The sequence below is a fragment of the Vulpes lagopus genome, chromosome 19 (genome assembly GCF_018345385.1).
Source record: "Vulpes lagopus strain Blue_001 chromosome 19, ASM1834538v1, whole genome shotgun sequence".
NCBI classification, from domain to species: domain Eukaryota; kingdom Metazoa; phylum Chordata; class Mammalia; order Carnivora; family Canidae; genus Vulpes; species Vulpes lagopus.
In genome coordinates this window covers 30,099,639-30,113,003 of record NC_054842.1, presented here as the reverse complement: position 1 = coordinate 30,113,003, position 13,365 = coordinate 30,099,639, and the positions used below count along the sequence as shown (strand labels likewise).

At 35.5% G+C, this 13,365-nt stretch overlaps 1 protein-coding gene across 4 annotated transcripts in view; it reads right to left on the bottom strand.

Annotated features, from left to right (window-relative positions):
* DNAJC13 (DnaJ heat shock protein family (Hsp40) member C13) overlaps window positions 1-13,365 on the bottom strand; it is a 117,170-nt gene that overhangs the window by 71,196 nt on the left and 32,609 nt on the right. For 3 of the 4 annotated variants that reach the window (XM_041734034.1, XM_041734033.1, XM_041734036.1), the window contains 7 exons: window positions 11,830-11,905; window positions 10,928-11,077; window positions 10,453-10,494; window positions 7,632-7,832; window positions 3,943-4,149; window positions 3,756-3,851; window positions 3,277-3,368 (listed from right to left, as the gene is read on the bottom strand). In XM_041734034.1, the coding sequence (XP_041589968.1) occupies window positions 3,277-3,368; window positions 3,756-3,851; window positions 3,943-4,149; window positions 7,632-7,832; window positions 10,453-10,494; window positions 10,928-11,077; window positions 11,830-11,905 (864 nt within the window). Of the gene's footprint in view, window positions 1-3,276; window positions 3,369-3,755; window positions 3,852-3,942; window positions 4,150-7,631; window positions 7,833-8,659; window positions 10,412-10,452; window positions 10,495-10,927; window positions 11,078-11,829; window positions 11,906-13,365 lie in introns of those variants that run through there. The other variant, XM_041734037.1, reaches the window with a different exon arrangement.

The window sequence follows — 13,365 nt, the reverse complement described above, 5'->3', positions numbered from 1 at the left end:
AAATAACTCTTAAAAGTCAACAATAAGAAAAACAAGTCAATTAAAAAACAATCCAGAGGTACCTGAGTGGCTCAGTCAGTTAAGCGTCTGCTTTCAGCTCAGGTCATGATCTTAGGGTCCTGGGATCCAGCCCTGCATCGGGCTCCCTGCTCAGCAAGGAATCATCTTCTTTCTCTCCCTCTGCCCCCTCTGCTAGTGTTTTCTCTTTCTCTCTCTCAAATAAAATCTTTAAAATGATTCAAAGTCCTTAGCAGGGTGCCTGAGTGGCTCAGTCAGTTAAGCATCTGCCTTCATTCAGCTCAGGTCATGATCCCAGGGTCATGGATCCAGCCCCACATCAGGCTTTCTGCTCCTCAGGGAGCATGCTTCTCCCTCTCCCTCTGCCTGTCACTCTGCCTACTTGTTCGTTCTCTCTCTGTCAAATTAATAAATAAAATCTTAAAAAACAAAAACAAAAAACCCAAAGTCCTTAACAGATAGATACCTCACCAAAGAAGATACACAGATAGCAAATAAACATATGAAAATAAACATAAGAAAAGATACTCAACACATACATCATCACAGAAATGCAAACTGAAACAGCAATGAGAAATCACCACATACCTATTAGAATGACCAAAACTGAACATTAATAATACCAAATGCTGGTGAGGATATGGAGCAACAGGAACTCTCATTCACTGCTGCTTGGAATACAAAATGGCACAGCCACTTTTGGAAAACAGTTTGGCAGTTTCTTAAAAAACTCAACATCCTCTTACCATATGTTCCAGATGCACACAGATGTTTAGAGCAGCTTTATTCATAACTGCCCAAACTTGGAAGCAACTAAGAGACCAAATGAATAAACCATGGTATGTCTAGACAATGGATTACTAAGTTAAAAAGAAATGAGATATCCAGACATGAAGACATAGGAGACAGGGAGGAAATGAAAGAAGCCAATCTGAAAAGGCTATATACTACATGATTCCAACTATGATATTGTGGAAGAAGCAAAACCTGAGACAGTAAAAAGATGAGTGACTGTCAAGGTTTAGGGAGGAGGGCAAGATGAAATCAGTGGAGCAGTATTATTACTGCTGGAGAGGATCCCTGGGAATTTTTAGGGCAGTGAAAATAGTCTGTAAGATACTAAAATGGTTGATAAGTGTCATTATACATTGGTTCAAGCCTGCAGGTTCATCATTCATAACAAATCTATCACTCTGGTAGGGGATGTTGGTAATGGGAGAGGCTACTCCAGTTAGGAGGCAAAGCAGGAGGAGGTATATGAGAAACCTCTGTACCTTCTGCTCAATACTGCTACGAACCTAAAATTGCTCCAAAAAAGTCTATTAAAAAATTCATATAAATGGAATCATATAATATATAGCCTTATGTGTCTTGCTTATTTTATATATTACATTTTTAAGGTTCAGTCCTTTTTATTGCTGAGTAGTATTTCACTGTATGGATAATCAATATTTTTGCCTATTCATTCACCAGGTGATACATATATCAATTGTTTCTAGTTCTGATTATGAATTATTATTATAAACATTCACATAAAAGTTTTTGTGGCCATATGTTTTTATTTGTCTTTGGGGTAGATACCTAGGAGAATTGACATAGGGTCATATAATAACTATATGTTTAAGAAATTGCCAAACTATTTTTTAAAAGTTTATGATTTTATATCATCACCAGCAATGTATAAGAATCCACATGCTTGCCAACAATTGGCACTGCCAGTTTGTTGTCCAACTGAATGGACGTTATCCATTTCAGTGTACATGTAGCAGTTTTACTTTTCCCTAATGAGTCATGATCTTTTCATGTGTTTATTTACCTCAAATATCCTCTTTCGTGAGGTGTCTATTTGAATATTTTTGCCCATTTATTATTTGTTTTTTGGTATTGAGTTAAAAGAGTAATTTTTTTTTAAAGATTTTATTTATTTGACAAAGAGAATGAGAGAGAGCAAGCACACAAGCAGGAAGAGCAGCAGGCAGCGGGAGAGAAACAGGTTCCCTACTGAGCAAAGGAGCCTGATGCAGGGCTCAACCCCAGGACCATGGGATCATGACCTAAGTCAAAGGCAGACACTCATCCAACTGAGCCACTCAGGTACCCCAAAAGAGTTCTTAATTTTTCTAGAAACAAGTCTTTTACTAGCTATATATTTTCCAAATATTTTCTTCCTGTCTGTGGCTTGTCATTTCCTTTTCTTAATGGGGGTCAAAGTTTTAAATTTTTACAATGTCTAATTAATCAGACTTTTATGAATTGTGTGTATCTAAGACATCTTCCTAATCCAAAGTCACAAAGAAATTGCTTTGCTTCCTGCATATTGGCTTTATTGGGAATAATAGCATCTTTCTAGGGATCAAGATTAAACAATCTGATGTACATAAAGCACACGACCAACTGTAAATGTTGAGATCTCTTCTCTGATTAGAACATGTGCACTATTTTTTTTTTTTTTTCAGAAGTTCTCTTCCTTGAATTCAGGACAGGAAAAAATACAACCTTTTGCTTAAAATGCCGTTTTTTTTGAACTTAGATCAAAAGCTTTCCAAGGTAAGAAACAGTTACTGGTCATACTCTAGGAAGTGACAACACTTCAATAAGGCTGTATGGTAGACAGTGGCAAAATGTACCAGAACTGTTTCAACTATCTTTTAAAAACAGATTCAGTCATAATCTATTTACAACACCATTAAAAAAACTGTCCAGAATATAAAAACTGCCAATCCCATTACAATGGCTTAGTACACGAAGGGAGATCTAGTCATTCACAGTAGAACATCACTATAAGTGGTTTACCTTACAGGAGTAGTTTATGAGCTACAGCATCTCACTCGTTTTCACAACAGCCAAGTCATAGTAATATAAAAAAAAAAATCAGGCACATTCCACTGGAAAATTAGTAACTAGTCTACTGATGCTAACTTATAAAACTCTAACTTCAAGTATATTTAAAGTAACTTGTTGGTATCCAAACAATTTAACAATGAAAGTGAAAGATGCTATTTAAAAATACATTAAAAGCTTAAGTTACAGAACTACATTTTCAACATTATATTTAAAATCAAATCACCATTTTTATTCTCTTTAGAAACTGGAAAACTGAATGAAGTTCATTTTCAATATACAACAAAATAATGCTGTCTTTTCTAAGTTATATGATTTCAAAGTTCTAGATTATAAATTTTGTCTTTCCTCTTTGATGGAGGACTTCGCCTTGAATATACTGGGATCTCAAAAGCTTGATGAATTAAAAAAAAATACCTTTCTGTTGAAGAATACTTCCGTATTTGCCCTTTTATAAATTCAATGGTAAACAGTTGTGGATTTTCTGAGTCACAAACCAATGCAAATACCTAATGAAAACAAAAACCAAGTTCAACAAAAGATGTTTAGTTTTATGGCATTTCCTTAGAAGAACTACACATCCTCATTTTAGCTTACAAAAATCAGTACTTAAAAACTGTTTACAGTATCAGAATTTAAGAGCCGCTTAGATGTCTCATTCAAATTTTCATACAATTGTTGAATAAAAAGTTCCTTTCACCTTATATACTTTGAAAATAAATTTGTTTTGAAAATAAAGTTTATAATACTCATTGTTCTAAGTATAATAAATATAATAATGTGAAGAATAGATTCTCATTTCCCATTCTTTAAGCATGGGAAAATATTAAAATAGAAAATTATCCTAATTTAGCAACAGGAAGAAGTCTCATTTAAGCTAATAATGTCAAACTTACTTCTCCTAAAGGCTTCAAAGTTGCAATATTATAGGTTGCTGGATCACGTTCTACTAAACATGTTTCTGTAAGTGCTAGAACTCGCTTTACAGGTTCCTTCAAACAAAATTGAGACATATTAAAAAATTACTGAAGAAAAATATCAAAATCAGATGAACAAATTTTTATTTTTAACACAGGGTCTTACCGAATGTCTAGGTGATATTTTTTGGACTATAAACTCTGCTAAAGATGTGATGGATTCATCAGTGCTGTATTTCCCAAAGCGAAGGTTCAAATATTGCTCAAATTCTAAAGGTTCTTTTCTGATGCGCAGTGAAATACCTATGTAGTTGCCAGCATGATCTATTGCACTTTTGATAATTTCTTCTCTTTGCTCTGATGCAAATAAATGCTGCATAAATTTTGAAATTTAAAAAGTCAGGGTTGAAACAACTAAAATGTGACCATTCTGAATTAATTCACAGGAAAGATAGTGAAGTAGCAATTCTAAAGGAAAATAATGGTAGATCTTATCAAAGGTAAGTAAGCAGTGTGCTGTATTTGAATCACTGTTACTAAGTTAAAAATCACAGACTCTAGGATATAGAGCCTTGCAAATAACTGAGTGGAAATTATCTCATAACTTCTCAAAGTCTAGTTCCTGTCACCATATAGAAAACAGCATGCTGGAGCTTACAGAAAGGGTCTCAGGGACTCCAGCCAAGTCCAGTGGGGGTAGTGAGTATTTCCAGTTTCAACTAAAGTAGCTCTGATACAATGTTCTTATACAGTGGACTTTCTTATCAGATTACCTTGAAGAATGCTTAAATGTTTACAAGCCTTTGGCCAATGGATATTACAAATCAACTTCCAGGAGTGTATTTATGAAGGTAAAGATAAGATATTGCTACTTGCATTTGATGCCAGGAGGCCAGAAATGCTAAATGTGCTGCAAAGGACAAGGCAGGAAAGTGTCACACAATAAAGAATTGTCCTGTCCAGACTCCAATAGCCCCCTGGCTGAGAAACACTGGTTCAGATCATGTTAAAACCTGATTTTAGGGATGCCTGGGTAGCTCAATCCATTAAGCGGCTGGCTTTGGCTTGGGTCATGATCCTGGGATCCTGGGAATGAGCCCTATTTTGGGCTCCCTGCTCAGCAGATAATCTGCTTCTCCCTCTCCCTCAGCCGCTGCCTCTGCTTATGTGTGCTCCCTCTCAAATAAATCTTTTTAAAAAATAAAATAAAACCTCATTTTAGGGGTACCTGGCTGGCTCAGTCAATGGAGTGGGCAACCCTTGATCTCAGGCTTATAAGTTCAAGCCCCATGATCGGTGTAGAAATTAGGTAAAATAAATAAAATCCTAAAACCTGATTTTATCCCCAGCCGCTTAGGATAGTCACTATGCATGCAAAAGGTACCACATAAAGGTTTGCTGAATGAATCTGTCACGGTATCACATGTGTAGTGAACTGACTCCACCTTTTAAAAGGCAGAGTATACTTAGAAAGTAGATGATTAAAATTAAAACTGCTTGATGCCATTAAGCAATAAAAACTGTTGCCAATTGAGAAATTTCACACAATTCTCATCCTTACTGTTTACCTTGTGCCCTGGAAAGCTTGGCTGAATTACTGTGGTACAACTGTCCCATTAAAGTCTATTAAGGCTCTCTCCTGCAATTAGGTTCATTTTCCACCAAGGATTTTTTTTTTTTTTTTTTGAGAGAGAGAGAAAGTGAGCGAGCAGGTAAATGATAGGGGAGGGGTAAAGGGGGAGAGACAGAGAGAGAGAGAGAGAAAGAATCTTTAGTGGGCTCCATCCTTAGTATAGAGCCTGACTCCGGGCTCAATCTCACAATCCTGAGATCATGACCTGAGTCAAAATCAAGACCTGAGCTGAAATCAAGACATATAACCAACTGAGTCAACTAGGTGCTCCCACCAAGGACTTAATCATTATAAATTTCAATGTCCATGGAAGAGATAAGCCTTTGGACAGCACTTCAACAACAGGATTTAAGCTGCTCTAGGGTGGGACAGGGAACGAATTTTCTCTTTGGGCCTTCATCCTTTGGGTCTAGACTCAGAGGTAACAAAATGTCTAGATATGTGTTCCTAGATGAGAGATACTTAGGTTAGCACCCATTACCCAAGCAAAGAGAGAAATCCAAGATGGAAAAAGGCCTGTAACTATGAAGAGCTAACATATTTTGTAAATCAAATAGTTCAGCACTCCTACCCCATCATCATTCCTTTTATATTCCTTCTGGTACCCCCTAGCCCATATCCAGGCTTGTCTTGGCTCTGCTACTCAGAAAAGGATAATTTATCTATAGAACACTAAATCTTGGGAGTAAGTTGTTCCCAGGCCACCAAGATAGCTACAGACACTAAAATTCTCAAGAGAAAGGAACCCTGAGAATATGTTCAAACAAGACTTTCCTTGTGTAAACTCTATTGCTCGTCTTTGAGATACGAGGTTTATTATTATTTTTTAAAGATTTTATTTATTTATTCATGAGAGACACAGAGAGAGAGAGAGAGAGAGAGAGAGAGAGAGAGAGAGGCAGAGGGAGAAGCAGGCTCCAGGCAGGGAGCCTGATGCAGGACTCGATCCTGGGTCTCCAGGATCACACTCTGAACTGAAGGCAGACGCTCAACTGCTGGGCCACCCAGGCATCCCTGAGATGTGAGGTTTAATTAAGGAAGGCAAAATGTTTCTTATAAAAAAAAAGATGGTCATCATCTCTATCTCAGCTTCTTTTTTTTAATTTATGATTTTATTTGTTCATTCATGAGAGACACAGAGAGAGAGAGGCAGAGACACAGGCAGAGGGAGAAGTAGGCTCCCTGCAAGGAGCCTGATACAGAACTTGGTCCCAGACCCTGGGATCACTCCCTGAGCCGAAGGCAGATGCTCAACTGCTGAACCACCCATGTGTCCCTCTAGCTCAGCTTCTATTACCAATTAACAAACAGGGTCTGAGCATCCTAAGTGGCTTCTTCTGTATCACACAATTCACACATAATTCAGAATTTCAAGACAAAAACAGGCAATGAACTCCAAATTTGAAGTTTCAATGAATACTTAGATTCCAAATTACAAACAGCTGGGGAAAGGAGGAAAAACTATAAAAAAGATCTTATTTTTCAAAGAAAGCTTAGACTCTTTCAGCTAAGACATTAATACTAATTAAAATAACTGTAACTACCATTTATTGAATACTAACCCACATATTATGCTAAACATTTACATAAGTTATCTCACTGGAGGCTCAAAAAAAAAAAATCTATGATATATGTATTACTCTCCTCACTTTAAAAAGCTCCAAGTTGGGATTCAAGCTCAAGCCTCTTTGATAACAAGCCTGCACTCTTAATACCATACTTCTTTCCAGAAGACTCACATGAAATCTGAAAATCAAGTGTAAAAACCCTGCTTTCTTTCAAATAGTCATGCCTTTTTATTTATTTTTTAAATATTTATTTGACAGAGAGAAAGCACAAGCAAGCAGAGCAGCAGAGGGAAAGGGAGAAGAAGGCTCGCCACCGAGCAGGGAGCCCAATGTGGAGCTCAATCCCAGGACACTGGGATCATGACCTGAGCCAAAGGCAGAGGCTTAACCAATTGAGTCACCCAGATGCCCCATCATGTCTCTTTTTAAATGACTTTTTTTTTTTTTTTTAAAGATTTTATCTATTTATTCATGACAGACACAAGAGAGAGACGCAGAGACATAGGCAGGGGGAGAAGCAGGCTTCCTGTGGGGAGCCCAATGTAGACTCAATACCAGGGCCCCGGGATCATGACCTGCGCCAAAGGCAGATGCTCAACTGCTGAGCCACCCAGGCACCCCTTAAAGGCACCACTTTTTAAAAATACTACTTACCAATCTACTAAATCCTCCATAAAGTATACAAAACCCTCCCTGATAATCAGAGAGATCTACAAAGCCTTCAATATTTCTATAGTCATAGGAACAGAGGACTTTGTTGGTTGCAGGATTAATCTGGTCAAAGCCTCCAGGAGTTACTTCTAAAATGACAGGTTTTCTTGTATCACTCCAGTGATGCTTATAGCAGTTATATCTCTAGAAAGAGAAGTAATACTACTTTTAGGTTCATATTTAAGCTTACCATAAAATAAAGTTACATTTACTGTATCAGTCCCTGCTAAAACAACCAGAAATCTAAAACAATATTATAAATATTTAGAGCTACTATTCAAATTGTTAAAAACATTAATTTTAGGTATTTAAAGCTTTGTATTTAAGTAAAAAGGTTTGCTCAAACTGAAGAGATTATATCTTTTTTATATTAACAAATATTTGGGTTATAATATTTTGTGAAACAATTCTGAGTTTATGCAAATCTATAAAAAAAAGAAAGTTCTAAGAGAAATAATACTCTGAAAGTTTTATTGGGAATAAAGTTTCAACTTTTTTGATGGATTCTTTTAATTCAACTTACATATGGAAAAGAGGTAAATCGTATTTTGGGGAAGTTACAATATTCAGTTTAAATAACCTGAGCTGGTTCAGAATGCTAATATAGATTTTCTTTCTACATACATAAAAATGCTGAAGCCTCAGTTTGACCTGAAGCTTTTCTAATCACACCAATGCAAAGTTATATTTGATTGTATTAGCAAGTAAAATTCCACTTAGATAATAACATTCCTTTATAAATTAAAGTACTTAGTATCAGAAATGATTAGAATGGTCAACATTCATTTACTACCCGGTTTTATTCTTAAAAAGAAAAAAAATAGGTTTAGGTGAGGCTGCTAACCAAATGTTATGATACAAGAGAAAATAATTTAAAATAAAGACAAAATGAGGCAAGAGAAAAGTAACCAAGTGTCAGATGTGAAATGAATATCCCCTCACCCACCCAAAAAGTCCACAAAGTTTCCTACCCAACAACATGAAGAGGAACACATGGTCAGTCACGGGACTCTTAAGTAAAAGTAAATCCGTTACTCAGAAGTACAACTATTTTTAATACTGAAATGAGAGAAATTCTCTTGTAGGTATTCAGAAAAGTGAGTAAGGCATTAAATAATAAACACCTCCACAACACCCCAACACTAAACTCCGCAATGAACCTCAGTCTGGCTCAGAATCATATGACATCAAGTCCCTTTGGCATTACAGATCAACTGCATAATAATGCACATTATAGTTCCACAAAAGGAATTTGCAGAAAGACAAGGGCCTGCATTAACCCAAGAATATATTTAGCACCTTGATTCTGAACTAAAGGATGGAGCAGTGCCACTTCTCTCCAGAAGAAGGGAAACCACAAAAATGGTGGTGCTTTTCCAAACTACACTTGTTGTTGCATGCCCTAACCCACTCTGCAGGATCGTCTCTGTTCCTCACAGCTGATAATCAACTGTCATAACGAGATGTGCTGACAGAAACACATCATTAACCTCAGGATTGTAGTGGCTAAAAGACAGAGACTTAGAGATCTGATATAGAGTCTATCTGGGGACAACTGAAGATCTGAGGGTCAAATTCAATTTATACAAGAGTATTTTCCAGCAGAGCTTTTGGGAGAGGAAGCTTTTTGCCATTCATTCCTGATTAAAACTAAGCAGACTGACTTTCAGGCAATCTTCTAGAGACAGTTTCCATCTCAGTTTTGTAAAGTATTGAAAAGCTTATAAACAAAATCTAGAAGTATGTTTTTGGAAGCAGTTGTTTTCCAAATAAGGAATACGGAAAAGTCAACTGCTAACATAAAACAATTTAAATAAGCACACCAGATTATAATTTATAGAAATTTGACTGTGGCTCATGAGGAACAAGAAAAAAGCAGCTTGTCAACTGCCATTTATCTATTTTAAATGTCTCCTCAGCAACCAGTCAGTTGCTTGATGAGATCATTGAGGGTTCTGAGATGCTAAAACTTCTAACAGAAACATCCACAGAAAGGATGAGGACTTTAAAAAAGACAGGGAAAGAGTACTGCCAGCTTCTTAGAATCTTTAGTTCCTGCCTTTGACCAGAAGTCAGAATTCTGAACAGTATTACCAGTTTAGGCATTATTCTGCCCCCATCCCTGTTATAAAAGCAATACATTCTCATGGGAAAAAATTCAGTATTTCAAGGAAGGAAAAAAGCATAAACTCCCATATCCCCTCCTCTGAAGTCTCTGATTTCGTTTAAATGCTGTTGTAACATTACTACAGAATGCCTGAGAAAGTTATGAAGATTCTAATAAGCAATGGTGACTTCTCCAAAGTTGTTAGTGCACCATGCAAAGCTTTATTAGCAGTGCAAGAACATATATCAATTCTGATACACTCCAAACTTAAAACCTTAATTCTTCTGAAATAGGAAAATCCTATACCAAACAACTACTGTATGTTCCAACAGGTATTATCCACAGTGTGATGCTTACTGTGGCTGTTTAGAGTATTGAATAAAGAGTACCCTGAGTGGTTATAGCACTGTTTTTAATGTTCCATAGTTCGGTCTCAAAACTTTTTCCCCAACCACTGGCATTAACAGTCATAAATCTAATTCCTCGTATTGGAATTTCCTGTTAAACTACATCTATCACACAGTGCCAGAAAACAAATGAGGATTCCTTTTTTCCCTTTAGCTTTGCCATAAAAGGAACACACAGAACACAGAATGATTTCTATAATAACAGGCAACATTAGAATAAAAATAGATATTCATAATGTTTAATACTTGCCCTTCCTGTGATTTTTCCCTCTGAAAAATCAGTTCTAAATCTCTGAAAGAGAAAAACATAATCACAGTTTATGACAACAAACTGGTAAGGACAACTCAATAGTTCAGTCCTTTTTATCCAAAACATGTAAAATCCCAACCTGATAACTTTGATATTAAAAAATATTATTGAATTATAGTTTAAGACTGTTCAATAAAAAAATGTGTGAAACTTCGCTGAAAATTAAAATAGATTAAACATACAATTGCTTTGCTCTGTATGTGTGCTTAAAAAGACTAAACACTATTAAACACGAGATTTTCCAGCCTTTCAGTTAGAGAAAGTGAAAGTTTCACAGAATCAAGTTACAGTCAATAAGAAAAAAATGAGCAGTGTGGGAACAAAGGCTCAGAACATTATTATCTGCACTTTGCAACTGTTTCATTTAAAAAAAAGGACAGAAAAATTTAGCTTATTAACATGAAACTGTTCTTACCAATGCTTCTGTAAGAAGTTCTGTCCTGTGCTCTGTAGAAAATTTTAAAGTTTCTGATTTTTTCCCACTGCCTTTACGAAATGTGAGGTTGAATTCTGTTCCTTGTCCTTTTCCAACGGGACTGATGCTGCAAATGTCTCCATAAGGCCACTAACAAAAAGAAAAATTCTTCCAACTGATGGTATATTAAATATTACACTTTTTACTACTTTAATTTCACAATTAAATGAGAAAAATCTTACAAAATAAGAGAGGCCTAGATGATGTTATATATTACAGTAATTCTGTAACAAATTCTTTTAAAGATTTTCAGTTATCAGATCAGATACAACAATAAAAATCTCATCTGTATTTCAATTTTAATGATTAATAACATTAATCCAAAGCAATTAAAATACAGAAAAGTGAAAAGTGAGGAATAAAATTTTATGATCTGTTAAAACAAAATCTGTAAAACATGCCTAATTTAGAATTAAAAATAAGCTAAATATATTTAAATATGTTTACTTATCCATATTCAAGGTCTTGCTTTATAAACAGTAATCCTACTTCCATTACAAGTATTTTCCAACCACTGCACTGTGACTTATGTATGCCTTTATTGCAGCAATACAGTCTTTAAAATTATGAAGAATTAATGTACCAATTTACATAAGAGATGGCAACAATCGAAAACAACATATCAAAAAGTTATACTCCTTAGAGTCTAGAAAAAAAAAAAACATTTGTCACCATCCTCTTTTATTTACTTATTTTTTGTATTATATAAGCTTATCAATCTCTTTTGAAGTTGACTTTTCTAACCTAAAGTATTGATTTCAGGCCAGGGAATCATGGGTCATATCTGGCTTTAAAATTCAAATGGAATTCAAAAAATGTCTGACTGCTTCTAAAATGATTACCTGATTTGTTACTTCTAAGGTATTGGGATTATAGGTAGTAATCGCATGGGTTCCAACTGAAAAGACACGCTTATACCTACAAAGAAAGACAAGGACTTAAATTTAGTCTTAAATAAATGAAACATTTTATAATAAAATATATGATATTAAACCAAAAGGGATATTTCAATAGAAATGTATCAGTTGATTAATGATAACTAAATATAGCTTAGTTTTATATTCCAAAGTGTTATTGATATTAAAACCCACCTACCACCACTCATTCTACTGTGAGTGAAGGAACTAGTAAGATCCTTAAGCAGAGAATTAGGACCTTATGCAAGCTTGAGTTGTTAGTATACATGAAGTCAGCAAAATATTACCTAAGGATGCCAAGATTCTCAATGGGAAAATTGTATTAAAAACAACAATAACACTGCACACTACTAATTTTTTCAAAATATCCTTTCAACAAAACCATGATCCAAAGGTAGGAAAACCTATGGCCTGTAACTGGTAAGTCACAGCAATATTCTAGAATTTTAATCATTTGTATTTAAGCAAGTATCTACTACACTTAAGTGTTGCAATTTTATAGGAGTAGGAAACCTACACCATAGACAAGCAAGTTTCACTTCTCACTTCACTTTCTTAACTTAAAGTAACATATCTAAGGAGAAAAATCACTTCAATATCAATAATCCCTTATAAAAGGAATCCATAATGGCAAAAATAGAAACTGAAATAGAAAAACCTACTTAAAAATAGTTTTTTAAAAATAAAATACATAAAACATTGGCTAGTTTAGGAAAACACAAAAACAAAATTAAGAATATAAGAATTTATAATCACAGATACAGAAGAAATAATGATGTAACACTAGGCAGAAAAATTTGCAAATTATGAACAAATCAACCCCTAAACAGAAGAATTCAAGAAAGCTGCAAAGAATTACAACCTACAAAAGCACCATGGCTCAAACAAGATGAACCTTAAAGAAAGAGTTAAGTTCCATGCTCCTTAAGGTATTTCAGGAAATAGACTAAGGACAGTTACTCAATTCTTTTAGTGATACTAAAATCTGGTAAGACAACACAAAAAGACAAAAAAGATATACCAATTTTTAAAATAAATATTAACAATAAGAATCAAATAGCTCAGGAGGCCTGGGTGGCTTAGTCAGTTAAGTGTCTGCCTTTGGTTCATCATGATCTCCAGGTCCTGGGATGGAGACCCACATCCTGGGATCCTATCCCAAGTCCTTCTTCCTGTTCAGCAAGGAGCCTGCTTCTTTCTCTTCTTCTGCACCCCCGCCCCGCCTCTTGTGCTCTTTCTCTCTCTCAAATAAATAAAATGTTTAAAAAATATATTTAATTTTTTTTTAATTTTAAAAAAAGATGCGAAGTCCCTAACAGGGTGCCTTGGGTAGTCCAGTTGGTTAAGCATCTGCCTCTGCCTCAGGCCATGATCCCTGATTCCTAGGACTAAGCCTTACATCAGCCCTCCTTGTTCAGCGGGGAGCCTGCTTCTCCCTCTCTCTCAGCCTGCTGCTCCCCC